Here is a 21,920-nt window from a genome sequence, read left to right as displayed (position 1 = left end):
TTTCCCAGTAAATTATTAGAAAATTGTATAATTGTGCGTGACATTTTTTAAGAAAATTGATTTGTACCTATATTCTCACCTCATTCCTTGTCTCTCATGCACTCTGGGTTTTTTTCTCCCTGTTTCCGTCAATGGAAGACGACTTTCAAATATGCGCATGTGAGCAGCACTGAAAAGCCTCGGGGCCTCTTATAGCTTGGGTCCACGTACCAGTCCAAAAAAAGCTCGCCTAGCCCATTTGTTATGCCTACAGACAAGTGAATCGGCAGTGGCTCATAAGAGCACGGTTCGCTTCCCTCCTCATATCAGAGGGTTAACAGACCGTGAGTCATTGAAGTTCCTGAGGTGAGTGACGAACACAAAAACAGAACATTGCTGTCCATGGTGCTGAAAGCAATGCGACGAAGGCCTGAAAGCTCAACGTTGTCTTCTTTTGACTTGAATGGTTTTACCAGTCATTTCTACACACTGGTGGGAATTACTTGTACATATTTTGTTGCATAATCGTTATAAAATATAGACTAGGCGATATGAGCAAAATATTCGTTTAAGGCTATAAGTTTAATGAGAAAGAAAAGAACAGTCTGTGGAAGCCATTGCTTTGACATTCGTTTTTCTGCAGTTAGCCTAACCTTGTTGCTGATCGATTGAAGTTTTCAGTGTTTAAATAAATTGGGCCAGGATGCTGATAAATTAAAATGAAAAGCAGAACACTGCCTCTTTCTGTCACTTCTTGCCATTAGAAATTGTACAAACTAAAAAACTGTGCGCCCCTGACATGGGCTACCAATCAAATGATTCAAGGAGTCAACATTGGGGCGGGGGGACGGGGGGGGGGGGACGGGGGACGGGGGACGGGGGGACGACGACTCTGCTGGGGAGTCTGAGGGTCCCCCCCCTGAGAACTTTTTACGTTTAGTTATGAAGATGATTACATTTTCTATGATAATTTCGGGACATTTTGACCAGATTTGAATATTGGGGGAGATGTGTCCCCCCCAATATATATTATGATTACGGCCCTGAAATGATTGTCCCCAACTGTTTTCTTTTATCCTATGTTAGTCTGTCGTGCGATTCCCGAGTATTCTTTTTATGAGTTCCATTTAAAAAAAAATTAATCCCCTGACAGGAGTGAAAAAACGTATGATCCAAATCGGAGATTATTTCAAAGTGAAATGAAACAGTTTGTTATCATTCATGTAGAACTATGATTATTTCACTTGATATAGACCACGACCTAAACCTAGATTCTAGGCTGAAGTTGGCAAAGAAAAAGAAATCCACTTATTTCTTAGGTTTAATATAGGTTACTGAAGACTGAAGGCGTAAGGCGTGTTCTAAGCATTGGTAGGATCTGTCTCTCATGTGAAAGAAGTATTTTGTTATATAGAAATCCTCGACTACCACAATGCCATGGGGTGATTAACAACTCTGGATTCCCACTGGACGAGCTCTTTGGGAATTCATCAGCTTTCTAGGGCATGTCTTCTCACGACCTCCCGCGGGTTTGTGGACAAGCTAAATCATTTTTACAATGGTTTACAATGATTGCCTCTCGACCTGCAACAATCCCTCAAAATGTAAATTTGCACAGTTTTCACATTAGCTTTTTGTCGAAATGTTATCCTTGCTGTCCTATGGGGGAAGTTGACCATAATCAGGAATGTGTCAAAATACAAGCTCCAAATCCAAGATTGCTAAATGGATGGTCGATGAAATATTAGAAAATATCAGTTTCCATCAATGCTAGTATGCATGCATGATTGCCAGTTTACTTGGGCCAACATTTCCCTATGGACACGTTGCCACACCAAATCTACCTTCAGAGATTAATCTCAATCTTCTCTAGCCAAAAAAATCAATGAATGAGTGTATAGTGAGCAATATACCCATGTCACATTCCAATAACACCTATGGGACACAGACCATGAGTAACAAGTAAGAGAAAACAGGCTGACCACCTGACCCTTTCCACGTTGTAAAAATTGCCTATTTTGACTCTTATCTCTGCACCTATTGTCAGGGATCATGTTATATATTTCCAACTGATAGTTTTACTGTATTAAATAATAATTTTATTAAAGCTGCAATTGGTAACATTAGAAAATACATTTCAATATGAGAAACATTGCCCCCCAATTCTTAAACAACTCTTAAAGAGCCTCATTAGGTTACACAACATGTTTATGAACAAAGTCTTACCTACCATGCCTTTAAGAAGGTTACTCAGAGAGTCACTGTTATGCAGCTTCCTCAAACAATCAAGACCAGTGTTTTGTGGAAAACGAAGCAATAGGCCTACACCATGTTTGACAGAAATGACTCATTAGGGTTTAATCATTTTGGGTTTTATGGCGGTCTGGTTATCTGAAAAGGGCTTTCCTGTGTTCATGAGATAAGGACGTTATTGGGGAGTCCAAAGGATAATGCCTTCAATTTGCCTCTAACCGCAAACGAATCATATACTTTATCTACTCAATTAAGCATTGTGATCAAGTGACTCGTGGATGTTCCCCAATTTCCTGCAACGAACACCCTAACTACTGTGATAGATTTCCTTCATTTTCAGTTTTATGTGTGGGGCAGGTGGCTTTGGAGTCCATCAATCAGCGAGTGCAGAAAAAAAGCTTGTTAAAATCCCAAACAAGGAGAACGATATTCGGAAACGCCTACATGAACCGGGTGATTAATTTCAAAGAGACCGTCTCCCAAAGGGTAGGTAAAGGTTATCCTCAAACCAGACCTATAACGATGGTCGAATAAAGGTGAAGTGTGCCATGACTGGGTTATGACAGCCTACAAAACAATATGCAAGTAAACGAGAGAGCGCAATTAAAATGGTGTGACGAGTTTATTGTATAAAAAATAAATTAAAAACATCTAACATTAAAAGAAAATAAATACAAAATCAGAATAGTTTCACACGACATGACCGTTTTCTCATAGGCTACTGAATAACTAAATATATTGTCCGTCAGCTTTTATATTACAGAAAGTCTACGTCACATTTAAACATCATATTTCAATGCCTATAGAAGTGGTAGGGATGGTTACTTATGAGAATAGGGAATAGCGCAACACAAGGGTACTTTACTCACTTGGCACGTGCATGAGACACTGCAAATCACTATAGGTTATGGAGGAAATCTGAAGAACTTTGGGCTACTAAAGGTTTGTCAAAAGGCTTTGAAGAGAACGGACCAACAAGCTGTTGTCAATAAATGGCACAGTCTCTTTCCGCCTTGAATAGTTCCGTGAGCGCGCATTTAAAGCACGTTTTATAGATCCGAACTGTAATCGGATGAGTGACGGAAAAGGGGCGGGTTCCTTTGAGGTGGTCCACGCGCGATGAGTTCATATGCTTTCATTTGGGACACAGATGGGACGAGTAAGGAACAGGCTTTAACTTACCGTGAAATAAGGGACACGGACTGACAAGAGGATATAGCCTATAAATGGATTTTTTTGTAAATGTGACGCGTGGAACTTGCGGACCAAAGACACTGGTTGCCAAGACTAATGTGTCATGACGGATATTTGATTGACAAGACACAGGCAAAAAATATGAGAAGATAATCAACGTCTGGTAGGGTGACCCAGCGGAACACTTCGCGCGGGACGACTTTCATGGCTACCAATAATTCAATGGGGACCAGTGAGGATCCAAATGTGTCCATTTATGAAGATCTAGGAGGGTTTTTTGGAGATTCCGATGGCATTTTTGGATGTACCAGTCACCTTCTTCGTCGGAAAGCAAAGGTAGGCTGTCAAAACCTATTTGAGAAAAAAACATATTTAAACCTATTTGCCAAAAGCTGCATATACATCCAAAACAAGTAAAACTTAAAAGTAATAGTAGCCTACTATATTTTCTAAAACGCGCTTATGAAACAGCACCATGGACAGCACTCCTACCACAAGAAAACGTGTTGCGTCTTTGCAGTTTCTCAAAACAATTGTAGCTCAGTAGCCTTTAATTAATCCAAAGAAAACTGTTTTGTTTCATACAGATCACATATGCTCCGTCTTCAATTTTTTACAAAAGTAGATGCATATCACATTTGTTGTTCAGCAAATCTAACAAAACTATTTCATAAACAGTTGACCTATTTTATACCAGCATTTTACAACGATATAGAATAAGGGATGCAACTTGTCCTAAAAACAAGTTATAATACAACTTTTACTTCTGAGATGTAGTGATAATGTGAATATTTACTCACAACTCTGACGTTTCATGTCAAAATGTGCCAAATAAAGTAATAAAATAACCAGAAGAGGGCGGCAGAGTGTAATGAGAGCAAGGCTATTTCAATGTTTTCGTCACAACCGCTGGAGTCAGCTGAAATTTTTTATTTTATAACACCAACACAATAAAATCGGTCTCCGTACGGACAGAACATGGACAATTAATGCATAATTGATCTGTAGGCCTAGTGAAGACACAGCATCAGTTTGCATGTCTTTGAATACTGTGTCAGGTATAAGTATCCATATAGGCTATAGGATGTATTTGTAAAATAATCTAAAGGAATTGGAAACTTTATAAAAAATGTGCCACATTTTAAAAGTAGGAAGGCATAAGACTACTCCCGAGTTACGCTCTCACCAAGTGTCTAAGACCTAGCATGCAGAGTACTGTTCACTGAGGATGAACTGCAGTGACATACCCCCACATCATAGTCACCAACTGTCCAACTCCTAAGTTATGGAGCGAGTTGACAGTGAAAGCTCCACCCCATCATATTACTTCATCAGATCATCCCACCAAGTCGAATTCAAAACTTGTGTCCCCTTTTCAGTCGGACTATATCCTACAACTCGTCGAACGCTCAAACGGAATTCTGTATCCAATTTGTATTGTCGCCAGGCGTTTGAAAGGATTTACCAAACTATGAAGTAGTCAAATGTTCACATATAACGTCATAAGTCTGTAGGTGGAATATAAGTTTGGCGGTGTGCTGTGTGGTGATAAGAAATATGTATTCACAATATTGGAATACCGCACGAGGACGAAAACCAGACCACCGCAGATATACGGTGAGCTCCAAATTATGAAGTTAGCGAGTGTGGAGTTTACATGAACTTACTGCATGAAACAGAGGTTCTACTGTAGACTTAGTGCACAAAAGTTTGTGCATCGAGACTTAATCATCATCAAATGTCCGTGACGTGAATTTAAAATAGTCTAAAAGATTTACAACTGGTGTGCGTATTGAACAGTTAGGCAGCCTCTGAAAGCCAGTTTAGGATTCTAACTTTTTGTTCCCTCTTTATGAAGGTTGTCGAGGGAGAGACCCCAGTTATACTGGGTGCCAATTCCAGGAAGAGACTTCACTCGGCGCCGGCAGAGGATGTCGAATGCGGGGGGCGGCCAAACCCGGAGGGCGCTGGGTCAGTGTCCGTGACGGAGTTGAGTCACTATGGGAAAACGGCCGAAGAGACTGGGTTCTTGTGCCAACGATGTCAGATAATCGCCACAGAACTGAACAGGCAAGCGCTTGCCCTGGCCGACCCCGTATCACTAAAGGTTTGTGCAGAGCGCAATAACATCATTATACGCATTATCCATTATGTCTTACTTGAGCATTGGCAGTTGCCAAGCCTGCTTGTTCTATACAAATGCAAGTGTCAATGATTCCGAATTGATGGCATAGTACCTATGCTTTATCTAGTTTAAGATCATGTTGATAGTTGTTTATTGGTGAAACTGTGGCTTTGAGTCCAAAGGGAAGAAACAGAAAGAAAAACACCAAAAACGGTTCATCTGTATTTTTGCCATATGTCACTCTGACAGGGTCATTGTTTAAGGCAGAAAGGGACAAATACCTCTAGAGAAATCTGGACAGAGTGAGTTCAAATGACCACTGATCCATATACGGTACCTAGCAGGAGCCCATTGGTTTAGGTTTTAGTGGTTCCCCAAAGCAAGGCTTTGTCTGTAGCCTGATACAAAGTTGAATCATTTTTGGTGGCTTTTATGAGGCTGAGGTCCTTTGAAAGCTTTTTATATCTGAAGAAGATCCTTAAAAAGCATCCCTGTGATTAAAGACATTAAGAACTGTTGTTCACAGTGACAACCCTACCCTTCCATATCAATAAATAAATAAATCTACTCCGAATTTGTGTTCTTTCTTTCCTTCTTTCCTTCTTTCCTTCTTTCCTTCTTTCCTTCTTTCCTTCTTTCTTTCTTTCTTTCTTTCTTTCTTATCGTTATTGTTTTTCAACGCTGGTAGGCAAGGACAGAAGGGAAAAAAGGTCCAAACCGATCCACATATCAAAAGCTTCCATAGAGCCAGCACTGTGTCCTGGTCAGCAAACTATCCAACATACTCCTCACTCCACACCACCTCCCCTGGTTCTTTCCTCTGTTGCATTCTACCAGTCTTCCCTTTCAAGTGCTACATGCTCACTACACGCTAATACATGTGAATTTCCTCCTACATCAGCAGTCAGTTATTTGCCCACCATGGAAAGGTGACCTAGTCAGCAAGCGGTTTATGATCTCATCATTATGAGCGATGGCTTTCATTGGATCCCCTCTGTCATCGAGGTAGGAAGTGCTGAGGCTCAGAAATGGAGTCAGTCATGCCCATTATTATAACCTAGGGTAACAAGATAAAAACGACCCTCTTATGTCCAGGCCATTCAAGGGTTAAATAAAAAAGGACTGTGTTTGATTTCTGAAATGATGAGAAGAGCTGGCGTGACTGACTTGGCTTCAAGTTCAGGTTCATTTGTGACAAAACAATCCAGAAACACAAAAACAAAGGCCGTGCAAGGTCAACTGCATTAGACCAGATGCAGCACTTTCCTGTGTCCTGTTGTTGTACTAGAAAAACAATTCTACTTGCTGTAACTCCCACAGACCTCCATCAGAAGGTATTCAGTTGATCAATATCATGGCCATCAGACCAGGTCTTGATGGGTACCCCCCCCCCCCCCTTCCCTACACTCGGAGGGTTTAGTCTGGCCTGGAGCCTATGTGGGTGAGCCCAGCCAGGTGTAGCAGCCAAGTTCCCAGGCATGGTGGTGATGCAGTCTCAGGTCACACCTCAAGTATAGCCGCATGCCTTGGGTTTAGGTTTAATGGTGTGGGTAAGGGTTAGTGGGTTGGATGAGGGTTAGTGGTTTGGCTTAGTGGTTTGGGATGCACTGATACCATGTGTTTGACCGCTGATATCAATCGCGAGTTGTTCCCTTGAAGTATACTGTATGTCTGTCTGCCTGCCTGAATGTCTCTGTCTGTCTGCCTGTCTGTCTGCCCATCTTTCTGTATGCCTGCCTGCCTGCCTACCTTCCCACATGGCTCCCTGTCTGTCCGTCCGTCTGTCTGTCTGTCTGTCTGTCTGTTTGTCTACCTTTCTAGAGGTAAGAATCTTAGCTTAGTCCTTCGCAGGGATATACCAGTTTGAGTTGTCGTTGTGATACGCCCTAGCTGCACTTCGTTGCTCCAATAAACAGTTGTGATGTGTGGCTAATGTGTCATGCTACACACCGTAATGGTATTTGGCATGGGAAGCCTGGGTGTGGGTGGAATGTGAGCACAAGTTTTGAAGCAGTGGCCATGCCCCAAGACAACCTCCAACCTTAAATACACACAACAAAGCTTGATGTGTTTGGCTGCAAACACATCGAGACGAGTTGAATAATTGCTATCTTTAAAGCCGAAGAGAGATAAGGATGCCATAGCCTACACAAGATACTTGTCCTTAAAAGTAACCTCTTAGTAACCCGTTATTTTGTAGACTGACCTCAACTTTAGAGCCTGTCAAATTCCTTGCAAAAACTCCATTACAGCTTCAGATCAATATCCTCGTACTCTTCCAAAACAGACAGCTAGACAGCCAGAGAGACAGAGAGCAACAACCAGAGACTGAGTCGTTCTTTTTTTGGTCAGCCTCTTCAAGAAAGAGGCAGAATATACAGTATATGCAAAGTGGGAACTCTGAAGTTTCTGACAGCACAGTGGGCTCTATAGGGAGGTCAGGGTGACGTAACTCCGTCAGATCAGTTTCCTTAAGAGCTGAGAGAGAATGGTGACCACTGGTTTTCCTGCCAGCTTATGCAGAAGCTGTGAAAATATGTTTTTGTCGTTTATCTGGAGGCACATTGGCGTAAGTTTTTTTTTGGGTGTCTGTAAGGCAGAGACAGAGACAGAGAATGAGATAGAGAAAACATGTCATGGTTTTCCATGCTTGGAGATTGTTTTGGGGCCTCTTTGATAACAACAGCAGATAAAATGGAAAAATGATGAAAATGTACGAGTGGATGAGTAGACCTGGTGAATGAGGCATCCATGCAGTGCTAGCGTGCCTATACATGACATCCCTTGAAATCCACAACTATGGCAGTCTTGCGCAGCCAAACATTAGTTTAGCCTCCTGCAGTACTATCTACTGTCGGCCTACAGTAGAGTGGGAGTTACTGACATATCTGCCTCCAAATAAACCTACTGTTGTGGAAAATTAGAACGTCTGAACTAGAAGGCAACATTTCTTGTACATTTCTCGAAGGATCTGAACTGTATGCGATTTTGAGCTGTATCTGTGTATGTGTGTTTCTAATTCTATAGATTCCTGTCTGAGCTGCAGGCTTCTCTCTAATGAAAGGTTAGGAGATGCCCAGACAAACAAACCAATTGGAACCAAAAAACCGAGAGACCTTGTTACATTCCACTGAACCCCAGTGTAGCAAGAAAGTTTAAGTGTGTATCCTCAACACGGTGAAACCAAAGAATTCTGTCTTTCTGGTTAATTGCTGCAATACCTCACCTCCATAACAAACATTACAGGCAGTACACCAGAAAGGTCAAAACCACACAACAAATCCCAATCAAATCTCCTCTGCTAACTCTCAACCTGAAAGGTGTGGTCTCATACTGTTCCACACAGTCTTTTAAAGTTTATTTTCCAGCATTTCCGTATTTTTACTGAAAAGATTGGTTTCCAGAAAGGCATCATTTTCAAGGCTGAGTGAGAATGGTTCCTTTAACACAGACACATTGATGGATGTGAATAGGTTCTTTGCCTTCTACATTATGCAAAGATATTGACAGATTTTTATCTCCATTATTTATGAGTTGTCGTTGAAGAGAAGCTTTCTTTTCATTTTCTCTCTGTGTATTACATGACAAGCTTCACACACATCTCAACGCACCCTTAAAACTCCTTAATTGCCTGTAACATATTTGACGACCTAAACATCATCGACTGCATGTTGGAGTTTACTTAACTGTTTAGCCTTTTAGCAGTTTTCCCAGACTGTTGTGACAGAAGCTATGCTAAGTATACACCAGTTGTGTCAGGGCATGCCAAGCACTCTTAAGTGAGCTATGTGCTAACCTTTGACCGCAGCCCCTGGGCTATTGGGAATAAACCTGTGTTTAGGATAATCCATTTAGAGCCTTGCGACAGATGCACTCCCTTAGGGGTATATGGCATCGTGGGTAAGCTTTTACTGGTTGCATATTGCTGATACATTGTTTGCTCAGTCCCATAATACACTGTTGGTGAATGATGACTGGGAGATGGTAAGTGACAAGGCCAGAAAAACTGTGAGTGAATTGCAAAGGACTTTTCGCCAAATCCTGTGCATGCATACGGAGACAAAACAAAAATGTACTTGAAAATTTCATTTTTCAGGGATTTCTTCACTATCTCACCTCTCTCTCTCTCTCTCTCTCTCTCTCTCTCTCTCTCTCTCTCTCTCTCTCTCTCTCTCTCTCTCTCTCTCTCTCTCTCTCTCTCTCTCTGTCTTTCTGTGGTATCACATTTTCCCACCAGAGGTGCTGTCACCCCGTTTTTACCTCATTTAACTCATAGGCAGTTTGGCTGTCATCTCAGTGATGTGTGACTCACTCTGAGTTGAACCAGTATTTTACCCTATGATAATTGGTAGCTGTCTTAGAGATACTCAGAACCGGTCGTCAAGATATCTGATGGATGCCATGGGGTCGTAAACAGGTGTGAATTGTAGCCTGAATATAGCATTAACGTGATTATTTCCATTCTCTAAACAATATCTCACCCCATCAATCATTCCCCAAAGAATGAATGGTTGTTCATGGTTGTTAATTGTGGATGTACATATTACCTGACCATGTAACTGCACTCAGTGGTTCATTTCTGGTCAGGCGTTCAGTAGGGATGCCCAATGCTCTGCTCGTCCCAGTTCACCCGAGGACCCCCACCGAGAGAGCAGCTGAGTGGCTGGCGTCTCCCCTGGGGGGGAGAAAGTAGAGGCCCGGCTCAGTCGACTGCAGCGTGAGTCGAGCGAGCGACTCGATTGCGCTCACTATTCCTTAGCGAAGTAAGCCTTCACGCTAGCACAGGCGCGGTCAAAAACCCAAGACCTGTCAGAAGGCATTGCCTTCAAAATGGCTGCCGATGGTACCGGGGAGAAGTGGAGGGATGTGACTTATAAGACAAAGTCACTCTCTGGTAGTCTAATAGGCATCTTCTGTCCCTGGAAGTCAGAGTGAATCTTTCAGTGACTAAATCTCTTTCTTTAAAAAACCCACAGCCCAAAGGGTGTAGATTCAAAAGCATATTGACTCATTAGCCACTGTAAACAAAGATTCATCATACTATCCAAAGTTGATTTAGGAGCGTGAAATGAGAGAAAGAAAAGGATCATATAATTACATAACTTTGGACCATTTTCCAGGGCATAGGCATTACTTTACCCACCCTACTAGGCTTCTTACACATTATCCACGAGAATTGAATCAGTCAAAAAAAGACTGATTTGTGCTTGATTAAGTAAAAGATCACTGACACTTCCACATATGAATTAAAACATAGAACACACACAGCACTGATGTGCACCTTTGGCATGCTTTGCCTTTGCTCCTCTGTTTCTTGTCCATCTCTCAGCAGTGTGTGTAAACTACAGACTCCATAAATCATGGAGGCAGAGGCGGTAGACCACACACACACACCCACACACACACGCACACACACACACACACACACAAACACACACAAACACACAGTACACACTGAGTCTATCAGTGTTTTTTTTATGGCAGGCTTGCCACATTAAACCACACAGCGATAATCTGATGTCAGGGGGCAGTATAGACACAAGAATCTATCACAAGAATCTATCTCTTGCCTAGAACAGTCTCTCTCTCCTGCTCACTCACTCACTCTCTCTCTCTCTCTCTCTCTCTCTCTCTCTCTCTCTCTCTCTCTCTCTCTCTCTCTCTCTCTCTCTCTCTCTCTCTCTCTCTGTGTCTCTCTCTCTCACACACATACTCTGCTGATGTGGACTGTAGCTGCTGATGTGGAGACTACGCCTGGAGGAGGTTAGGACACAGAATGTGTATTTGTGTCTGTTCGTGTGTGTGTGTGTGTGTGTATATAAACAAGGATTCTGAACCAATTCATTGGCACAGAATATATTTATTTATAGCAGTGTCTAAAATGTGGAACAGGGATAATTTAACAGTCTTTAACCATGACACCAAGTGGACTAAGCTTTTGTCCACAATGTGCATTAATACCCCAGTAACAGTATTATGAATGCCTTAAAATGCCTAAGGAGGTTTGAGAGATTTAGCCACCATTTTGTTTTGTGGCCAAAAGGAAAACACTTGCAGTAAACCAAGGGCACTGCCACCACTTAAGGGATATTCCTTAACATGCCCCAGAGGTAGAAGGCAAAAATATATATTTTGTATTCTTTGCCTGACTGCTGGTCCTGTCTTTGTCCACCCCTCCTTGCTCATCCAGAAGCATCTTTTCAGATATGCACTTAGTGTCCTCAGCCTTCGCAGGGGGAAAACGCCCAGATGAGTTCACCTCAAGCGAACACAGTTGTTCCCTGACATCATCTTCATTTGCCTTGTAAAGCATCCCGGGGGTAGCCTCACTCTCTCTTCTGCGCCCATAAGATGCGTAACCTTGCGCAAAATTGCTTTCATCAATCCTTCCAGGGACCTGCAAATCTCAGATGTGAACAGTAGCTGCACATTTCAGTTGTGAACAGCACACGAGCCTCTGCAATAGCCAACAGCTACCTGAAGCAGGCTGAAGCTTATTATGACCCGTTATCTCGCTTGTGAAGTTGACACATAACACATCCTTATCTCTGTTTGGCTTTGTTCTAGTTTGCTGAAAGACAATAACCTCCACTAAGGCTTTTAGTTTTCTTTACTTCAAATGACCCTCTTATCTCTGTGTACCTTGCTGTACTTATCATATGGGCTCTCGTCCAATATAAGTATGTGAACCTAGTTTTGCTGAGGTGACGCTGTTTGCTTCTTTTCAAGATGTTGTTACCCTCTAGTCTTTTTCTTTATATTTTTACACACTTGACACGTAACACAAGCTCCACGAGGAGTGTGAAGCGTCTTTGGTTGAGGGTATTTTGGAATGCACTTTCACAAGATTTTCCTTACCCTCTGGCCTATCCATCACATTTGACACTTCCTAACAGGTTCCTGTCAGGCTGGTGTGAATGTGGATGGAGCTCATCAAGTCAAGCTTCACTTCCAGGGGCATCTTTGTGTCATGTCGCCGGTTCCCTGGGATCTGCATGCTGCAACGCCCTGAGACGAGAATGCAAAAATATCGCGCTTGCTGCCTCAGCATTGCAGCACTGAAAAGTGACACAGGGGTTTATGAGGGATCTCTGTTTTCTGTGTGTGTGTGTGTGTGAGACAAAGAGAGAGAGAGAACGAATAAATGAGAGAGCGAGTAAGTGAGAGAGAGAGAGAGCGTGCGAGAGAGAGAGCGAGAGAGAGAGAGAGAGAGAGAGAGAGAGAGAGAGAGAGAGAGAGAGAGAGAGAGAGAGAGAGAGAGAGAGAGAGAGAGAGAGAGAGAGAAAGAAAGAAAGAAAGACAAAGAACGACAGAGGAAGAAAGAGAGCGAAGAGAGAGTGAGGCGGTAGGCTTTGCTTGGTCAGACACCTTCGCCAAGGACCTTCTCTTCTCACTCCTCACCGCGGCTCTTCTCTTCCAAGCCTCCCTCTTTTCTCCTCACCCGCAGGGGACCTCTGGCTGTCAGCGCCAGCCGAGTGAATGCTGGCCGCGCCGTTTTTGTGTTCTCCCCCCATCCTCCAGGGACAGAAGGAGGCTGAAGGACGCAGTGACCCACAGCCTGTACATAAGGTCGGGGCATCGTAAGTGATTCTGGCCTGTGCTAGGTGGACCCTCCCTGGCTATCCCCAAGGGAAAGCCCTGGCTGAGACTATGGTTGAATTCCCTTTTTTCCGATTCCAGTCAATTCAGCAAAATATGACGAACCCTCCATGATCTAAAACACCACTTAGAAGCAACTTAAAGGGCAATTCCTGTTGATGAGGTGAAATGCTGTCCCAAGTGAGATTGGTCCCAAAACGTAGTTGAAAATAGGTGTCAGCCCGTTCACACTGAGGGCTTAGGAATGGGCGGAGCATCGATTACAGAACAATCATTACTGTCAAGCCTTCTGTGAGGCGTGTAGAGTTCTCTGTGGTGACGCTTGAGCAACAGTCCTGTGAAGCGCTTAATTGGTTGACCCGCCATGTGTGATCGGTGACTCGCCTATTAAGAGCCTATCAAAATGCATTAGCCCCGGAGCAAGAATGGTTTGATTGGTTCAGATCAGTGAGTCATCCACAACTCATGGTGGAGCAAGTGAATTAACTATCCCATAAAGTCCCCTTTAATCTCTATAGCTGGTTCATTTAGCCAGTGCTTTGACCAATGACAGTTTGCATGGACTCCTGGGTATTGTGGGTGACAATTTGATAATATGATTAGCTTTTTTTCAAATTAAGTCAGTATCTCACAACAAGACTCCAAGTAGTATTTTGGATTGATGGATAGACTGGATTTTATTCCAGTTCATGTATTTTATGCAATCTCAGCCATTTTTAAAGCTCATATTTAATTGACATATAATTCAGATTGAACAAATACAAATAATTTCTAGCACTATTTTATACAATAGCCAAAAAAGCAAGAATACCGCTGTTCCACGATTCCACCACAGTATGTTTTTTTCTGACATCCCTCCGCACACTCATCTAGAACTGACAACAACTGGTCCGGGGGTGGGGGGGCTGTGTGTGTGTGTGTGTGGGGGGGGGGGGGCTGCGTCCATCAGAAATCAACCCAACACGCTGGCCTCTCCAGCTCCTCTGATGCCGTCACCATAGTTACGGTGATGACAGACGAGCGCGGCCAGCCTCTGCTGGAATTTCCGTGCGTGTGAGGCGACACGGTCGAGGTAGAGGCGGGTGGACGGGGGCGCGCCCCTGCGAGGGGCGTTAGGTTCACGCCGATTATGGTGGATGATTGGCAGATGTGCTGGCCAGAGTGTTTCTGAAGGGTGTATTTGTGCGTGTATATGAGTGGTAGGGGTCCGGCGATAGTTGCAGACAAAAATAACAAGAAGGTTCTAATTTTCCGCCTGAAGCAGACAATCATTTGGAGGGGTTGCATGGAACGCTGTTGTGTTTTTGCAGCCGTTGCTGGCTAGGCCTCGATGGTGTCAGAAACGAGGCACAAAAAGAACATAAAAAGAGAGTTTTGTCGGTTTCAATCTGCTATACTTTCTCCCAGAACCATGTATGTACTATACGTACTGCATGAGGCTCTTCTTCATGCTAGTCTGTAGCCTGTCACAACCGATTCCTCTAATTGTTACGATTGGCCGTCTCGTTCTTCCGTGTTTGTATGGCGTAGCCTACAGTATTGAGTGGATAAGTGGTTCTTTCCTCCTGTTCCTCTAGTAATCCCGCCATCAACAATGAGAAAAATGTGTGATGGATGAGCCTCTCTGAATGACTCATTTCTTTATTGTTCATTGGTTCCTTTAGAAACAGCGCTCTGAAACGGGCTCTTAGGAAATGCTTCTGTTTGATTGATTTACATATACAATCCGATGCCGATTTTCCAAACTGGAAAGTTGAGTCATGGTTCTGTATTGTATAGTGTGGGTCTGCTGCTACATAGGGATAATGGATTCTGTAGCTCCCAAAAGAAACTTAAATGATACAACTGTTCTGTGCTGCATGCTGTCAGGCATTGGCTAAACCCAGCGTGCAGTTATGTGCTGTACAAGCTCACTTTTGGGATGTGTGAGTGCCCACAGAACACATACAGCACTCAGTAATTCAAGGCATGAACAGACACTGTTCGGAACTTTGAAATGTGGAAATTACAGGAAGACTTATACTGTAATGCTTTTGGTTATACTGTATACCCTTGTGTTTGCATCTCTTTCTCTCTTTCTCTCTTTCTCTCTTTCTCTCTTTCTCTCTCTCTCTCTCTCTCTCTCTCTCTCTCTCTCTCTCTCTCTCTCTCTCTCTCTCTCTCTCTCTCTCTCTCTCTCTCTCTCTCTCTCTTTCTCTCTCTCTCTCTCTCTCTCTCTCTCTCTCTCTCTCTCTCTCTCTCTCTCTCTCTCTCTCTCTCTCTCTCTCTCTCTCTCTCTCTCACATGTGAATGGGTTGGCACACACACAGCTGTCTGAGAGAGGGGCCTTTGGAGAGAGAGTGGGAAGCTTAAGCTGCTCTGTGCCGGAGATAGAGAGATGTGTGTGTGTGTGTGTGTGTATGTGATATTGTGCAAGTATGTGTCTGTGTGATAGGATGCAGGTAATACACAAGGGATGATTGTGTATGAGAAAGTAGGGATTGTTCGTAGAGATGTGTTGAGATCCGAGTGTTGAGGGGAGGGCTGTAATTTGGAGAGAGAGAAAGCTGAAGAACAATGGATAAAGGATGAGAAGCATTCATGGGTTAAGGGGGGAGGGGGGGACGGGGGAGGCAAGACGAAGCCGGGAGAGGGGGTGAGGGGGGGTCTGTAACACACAGGTCTGTAATTGCTACCATCAGAACTTGTCATCAACCTGGGGCCTGGAGAGCTAGGAGGTGGGGGGAGGTAGGGGGTTGGTGTGGTTAGGGTGTCTGAGAGACACTGCTCGCGAGATGGCAAAAGTCTGGATTGCGTCGAGGGGGGGGTTGAGTTAAGGCGGGGTTGGGGAGGGAAGGGGAGAGATGAGGAGGGCGGAGAGAGAAGGCGAGACTGAACGGATACGTCTCTGCATGGTGGAGAACATGGCAGGGGAGGGGGTTGTGGGAGGGGGGGGGGGGGTGGTCGTTGAGCTTTGAGTGACCGACAGGCCAAGTGAGCCATGAGGCAGATCAATGCAGCCGTTTTCGGCCGTCTTAATTCCCGGACTGTCACCGTGACCCAAAACGTCACCCCCCCCCCCTCCTGTCCTCCTGTCCTCTCCTCTTTTCCATCTCCCCAACTCCATTCCATCCTGTCTCAAAAATAGACCATCGATCGACCTCAGCCCCTATCTGTGTCTGATAAGGACAGTGAACTAAATGTGTGTGTGCACAGGCTGAACAGAGGTAAAATGAGGTCAGCGGTGCTGAAGCGTGCATGCTGTGGTGTTTGAGATCCATGATTGTCCCTCCTGTGTGTGTGTAGGTGTGTGAATGTGTGTGTCATGGGAGCGAGCCTCCAAGGTCACAACACGTATACCTACAAGGTCGCTCGCATTAGAGGAGATCCAACCCATTATTTGAGTTCAGTAGAATTCAGACACAGTTCAACTTTTTGTGCATCTTCACAAACACTACCCTGGTCCCTGAAAGTTTCCCGTATGTGTACAGTGAGCACTTTGTGCTGTTATCGATTCCCAGTCCCTCTATTTTCTTCCCTACAGCCACTACTGGAGTGCTTAAATGTCTCACAGTATCACTTACCGTCTGCTAAAGGCCCCTGGGGTTTTTATTTATAACAGTGATGCTGCAATTACACCTTAACCTGGACACTGACCAGTTTTAACTTGCCAGATCTCTGGCAGGATTCCCTAAGAACGCATACAGTACATATATACTCCACACACTTGGTGGCACACATACACACACAACCATAACGTCTTCAATTAGGGTGCAGTTAGTACTCAGTTTATGGGACCCTCTGTATAAAAAGGCCTCTCTACTCCCTCGGGGTGTGTGGTACTTAAGCTAACCTTACAACCTTTGCTTTAATGGCACACAGTGACAAACACTTCCCCACTTCTCATATGCCGCCTGCTTCAGGTCTCGGTATCTGCTGTACTAATACTCTCTCGCTTTGCCACTGGCCTTTGCTTGCTGTACATTCTCATTGTCGCTTAACCCCTGTTATTCCCATCCCTCTTTCAGCTTCTTATCTCTCCTGTGCCACAGGCTCTCTGCCGTTTGGCAGTCTCTCGTCTCAGATTTGGATGTCATCAGTGATGCCTCAGCGATTAGACGGTTGGCATTTTGAGGTTGAAACGGCGAAAGCTGTTTTGGGGAGATAACAGATTTTTTTGCACGCAAAGTTTGGATTTGTTAAACAAATTCTCTGAAGTTCCATGTCTGGCGGAATTTTTGTGAGAGCCAGTTCAAGGGGTTTCATTAAAGTTGTGGTTACTTTGTAGCTGAGAGTAATTGATCGGATATCTGTAAAGACTGCAAGGTGTCAACAGAGGAAGGGTGTGTGTGAGACCCCATCTGTGTGTGAGAGCCGAAGGGTGTGTATGAACCGCAGGGTGTGTGGCAGGAAAACATATTCTTAATAATGCGGTATGCATTTAGGCCTGCTGTATGTCATTTCATGTAGCAGTGGGAGCAATGCAGAAACAAAACAAAGCACACCACTTATGAATTTGTATATGTCTAATCACCAGCACCTGTGTCTCACATTAGTTCTGTGAGAACCTTCCTTAGTCTCCCTTTCCAACTCTAAACAGGAAGGATCTACTTGACAACAAGCTGGACCAAACAAGAGGAGGTCACTTTAGGACACATCTGGGTGTATTTCCAAATTGACCATCCTTGACTCGGCATGCTATTCTGGCCTTGATTGTTTCATTAAGTTCAGTGTTGTGATTTACAGCAGGACTTAAACCCCAGAGAACTTCAATGATGGAGTCAGTCAAATGCAGGTAGTCGAAGTTTCCGGGAAATCCTGAGGTCGTTGATTATGATAAAACCCACATTAGTGAAACTCCCCCTCCCCTGCCCTTATCTGGTTCACATTATTCGTCTCTGATTTGGTGTGGGCCCTTTACTTTCTTCTTGTGACCAATGATCACTGATAGACCCAACCTGTTGTCTAATGCAACAGGTAAAACTAGGGATATCAGATTGCAGGTATGGCATTGCTCATGAAGGTGTTGTATACCGTAAGAGATAGTCAAAGATACTTTATTCAAGTTATCCTTGAGAGCCATAAGCAAGAGTAACAAAAACTGGGCTCTCACAGAACTGTTTGTTGGTCTTTCAACTACTTTTGTTCAAACTGGAGAAGGGTCATGTGGTGGTCGTCAGCTAAATTCCATCTTGATTTATCTAAAAACATCACTCAACAAGGCACTCAACACTCAGAACAAGTGCTTTTGCCCATACATTCTGGAAGATCCCTATGTAAAGGACTGGTATAGGCAGTAGGCAAACATACATTGTTATTGAGTATATCCAAATATTTGACACCAGAGACACATTTTTACTTCAGTCCTGGCACTTGCTCTTGTGTGTTTTGATTAGGCGCTATCATGACCCACTTCCTGTCAAAACAGGAAACCGGAGGGGCGAAAAAAGGGGTGGATAGGAAAGTGTTTGATGTGTGTTGGCTTGAGGTCCGGCGTGTGCTGCTTTGACCTTTCTGGCAGTGAAAACAAGTTCCAACTAAATGGCCCACGGTCCTACTGCGAACACCTGACAGGGATAGTTTCACCCGGTCAATGTGGAATACCTCGCCCCTGCTTTTGACACTTTTTTGCAGGTCCACTAAAAACAGCCAAGGGAGTTTGTATGGAACATAACTTGCCTCATTGACCATGCCAGACCCACCATGGTCAGTATTTGTTTTGATAGCTCAGTGAGGAGGGGAAGCCTCTGTCAGCTGGGGTTTGCTAGATCTTTCCACGAGGCTATTGCTTGATAACCTTGATGGATGTTCTTTTCCCACAAAGTCGTGTTATTGTATAACTCTTTTCATCCCTCTTTGTTTGTTTGATTCTGTCCAGGAGGGGCAACAAGTGATTTAACACCTGGTTGCCCACAGTACAACACACACGTACGCCCTCAGACGTGGATTGAAAAAGCCTGGCACGGTGGCATATTATTTGGAAACAAAACAAGGCAGTAAGTTGTATGGCAGTTTGAATGAGAGGTTATAGAGCAGGCGGGCAGTGGCAGCCAGAGCAGTGTGTTTACATTAACCCGAGCTAATGTTTTCAATTTGAAAGACAGAGGGAGAATAATGCATGACGAGTTCATTACAAACGCTGCTAATTATCAGCTGAAACACAAACCGTCTGGAAAAATGACAACAATGCGCCACTCGCAAATACTCCGCTGTGGCTTCGCCCGAGGAAGAACCACTACGGAATACCAATGAGGCATTAGCCGGTGTGTACGTGTGTGTGTGTGTGTGTGGCGTGTTTGAAGCCAATGGTGTTTGATGTTGTTTGCGTTGGTGGCTGTCAGCCTGAGCGAGGCGTTCATGGTGAAGCAGATATGGTTTCCTCACAGGCTCCTCTTCTGTTATTGGCCTCTCGTGTGCTTGATGTTCCTCGCGACACCCATAATGCACTTGGTCATGTGCGGCAGTTAACAGAACTAAACATGTGGTGGGCTGAGCGATTTGGATTACCGAGGGGAGAGTAGCCTGTCGAATTCAATGAAAACAACAGTGCATCATGTTAAAGGTATTACCTGGATGAGTTGGAAATGGATTCATGGACTATAAAGACATGATGCTTTCCTGGGTCTTGACACTTAATGACAGGAAGATGAAATACCAAACGGAGGAACTAACCTCAAGCAGAGACTCTTCTAAAAGAGCAGAGTGGATATGATTAGCTTTTCATCATCATGCCACACATGTCCTCTACAATGTAACCAGGAGTTGTCAAAGATGACTCAAGTCTTAAAACAGCGAGGAGAAGGAGAGCGCTGAAAGCCTGCGCAATCACGCTGTAGGCTGCAATCCAGGGTTGAACTAGACAGAGGGAAAGTGAGAGTGAGTGAGAAACCATAGTCCCATCCATTATTTGTATTACTATTACTAGGTAATATATTGAAAACATTTTGGTGTGGCTGTACTAAAGTTTGTTTCCAACTATTCTACTTGTCATGAGTTGACTTCCTTGCTGGACTTGGGAAGTTACAGTCTAGTCTTTGCTTCACCTTGCAACAGAACCAACATGCCCAAGCTACGCTAAGTCCTTTGAGGGGGTCAGTAGAAAGGAAGACTCCTCTTTCCTGTAGCTTCTCTCTCACCGCCATCAGTCACCCTGTCAAGGACGAGTCAGCAGTGGGAAAAAGGGGGACATGACCCGGTTATCTTTTGACCTTTTTGCCCCTCAGCAATCATTCAGAGCATGTCTCCGCATCCCAAAGAGGGACGAGAAATGACCCATCCAAAGGCAGAATGCCAATAATGGAAAACAACCTTCTTCCTCACATATTTGCTCAGGTCTATTCCCAGAGCGTGTCTGCCCATCTGCAGGACTCCGGAACAATGTAGGGCATTTGCACAACAAGGCACCAGGAAAGGAACAATATTGCGAATCCCCCAAAAAACAACATGCTTTGGAGTGTATAAAATAGAGCTCTTTGTCAGATGCATTTGTAAGTGTAGTAAAGTTAGCCATGCATGACTTCAGAGTTCCCCACTGTGCAGGGCTAAGGACAAACAGAACAAGGGATATATATGCAGCTACATCAACATATCTGCATAAACATCTTTAGCTCTGAGAAACTTCTTTCACACTTTACTGTATTATAAGTACTAAGAACTTTTTTTTCTACTTCTGCTTGTTTTAGCCTGTGCCTCCTTGACAGCCCTAATATACTTCTCCCCCAGAGAAGACTATCTTTGCTCTTGAATGAAGAAGTAACCTACATTGTAATTGCTCCCTTGGGCATTGTATAAACTCTGACAAACATGGTGGAGAAAGAACAGTAGCCTTCCCATCTGCTTGGCAGAAAATTCTTTTTGTTCAGCCAGGAAAATTGCATTTTTCAGTTGACTCCTTTCATAAGACTATTGCATTAATCACCTGGCTAATTTGCTGCCTTAATAAGCATATCTTTTCAATGCAAATTATTCTTTGAACTGTATTTGATATTGTTAAAGCGGTGCAGTGAACAGGCGTCGCAGCTTCCTCGAGTGATAATTATCACATTAATCACAGCTGTTCTCTCCTGACCAGTCAGGTTGAAAACAGGGCGTGAAACCGTACTTCTTCTCTGGTTTTTCGTCGCTCAAATTCATCGGGGCTCAATTAGTCTCTTTCCTCCCCCCCCCCCCCCCCCCCCCCCCCCCCCATGCCTCTTGTACGGGGCAACACTCTTTCTATGGGAGATGGAATAACTCTATCCTTTGTCTGCTAAAAGCTTTCCCTTTGCCACTCGTCTCATTCGAATGGAGAGTGAACCTCGAACAAGTGCCTTCCCCCGCTCGCTGTGTGACTGCAAGGCCACATGGTCATTATGGCACTCACTGTGCCAGACACAATGGCTGAAGGACTACTGTTTGACAGGATCACTGTTTGGCAGACTTAGAACCCAGAGACCATAAATCCCTCCATTGTGATCATTACATGGATTAGCACCTTTCCATTTTTTTCAGGGGATCAAAGGATTTTGGTCTAGATTTTCAGTTTATCAGCATGTCATTTTTGAATACACAGACAATCCATAATCGTATTGGATGGTGAATTCACAGAATGCTCCTAGCGCAAATAATCCTAAAGAAAATCCCACTGATTTTAACGCAGCATTTAAAGGGAAGCCACATGTTGAATTATTAGGTTCAGTTTGACTTTTTTGTCGACAAATGACATGTTGTATGTGAGTTAACTAGGAAGTTCACGGTGCTACACCTATTCTATGTCTGAAAATCCTTGTCAGCCATGCCTAATGTGTTAATT

General features: G+C 43.9%; 1 protein-coding gene across 1 annotated transcript in view; it reads left to right on the top strand.

Annotated features, from left to right (window-relative positions):
- Positions 1 to 4,905: 4,905 nt before the first annotated feature.
- kif26aa (kinesin family member 26Aa) overlaps positions 4,906 to 21,920 on the top strand; it is a 73,978-nt gene continuing 56,963 nt past the window's right edge. Inside the window, exons 1-2 of the mRNA XM_067241410.1 lie at positions 4,906 to 5,043; positions 5,285 to 5,533. Coding sequence (XP_067097511.1) covers positions 4,984 to 5,043; positions 5,285 to 5,533 — 309 coding nt within the window. The 5' untranslated portion in view covers positions 4,906 to 4,983. The remainder of the gene's footprint in view (positions 5,044 to 5,284; positions 5,534 to 21,920) is intronic.

This window comes from Osmerus mordax, chromosome 8 (assembly GCF_038355195.1).
Source record: "Osmerus mordax isolate fOsmMor3 chromosome 8, fOsmMor3.pri, whole genome shotgun sequence".
Classification (NCBI taxonomy): Eukaryota; Metazoa; Chordata; class Actinopteri; order Osmeriformes; family Osmeridae; genus Osmerus; species Osmerus mordax.
Note: the sequence above shows the minus strand (reverse complement) of the source record. Positions and strands in the feature narration are given on the sequence as shown.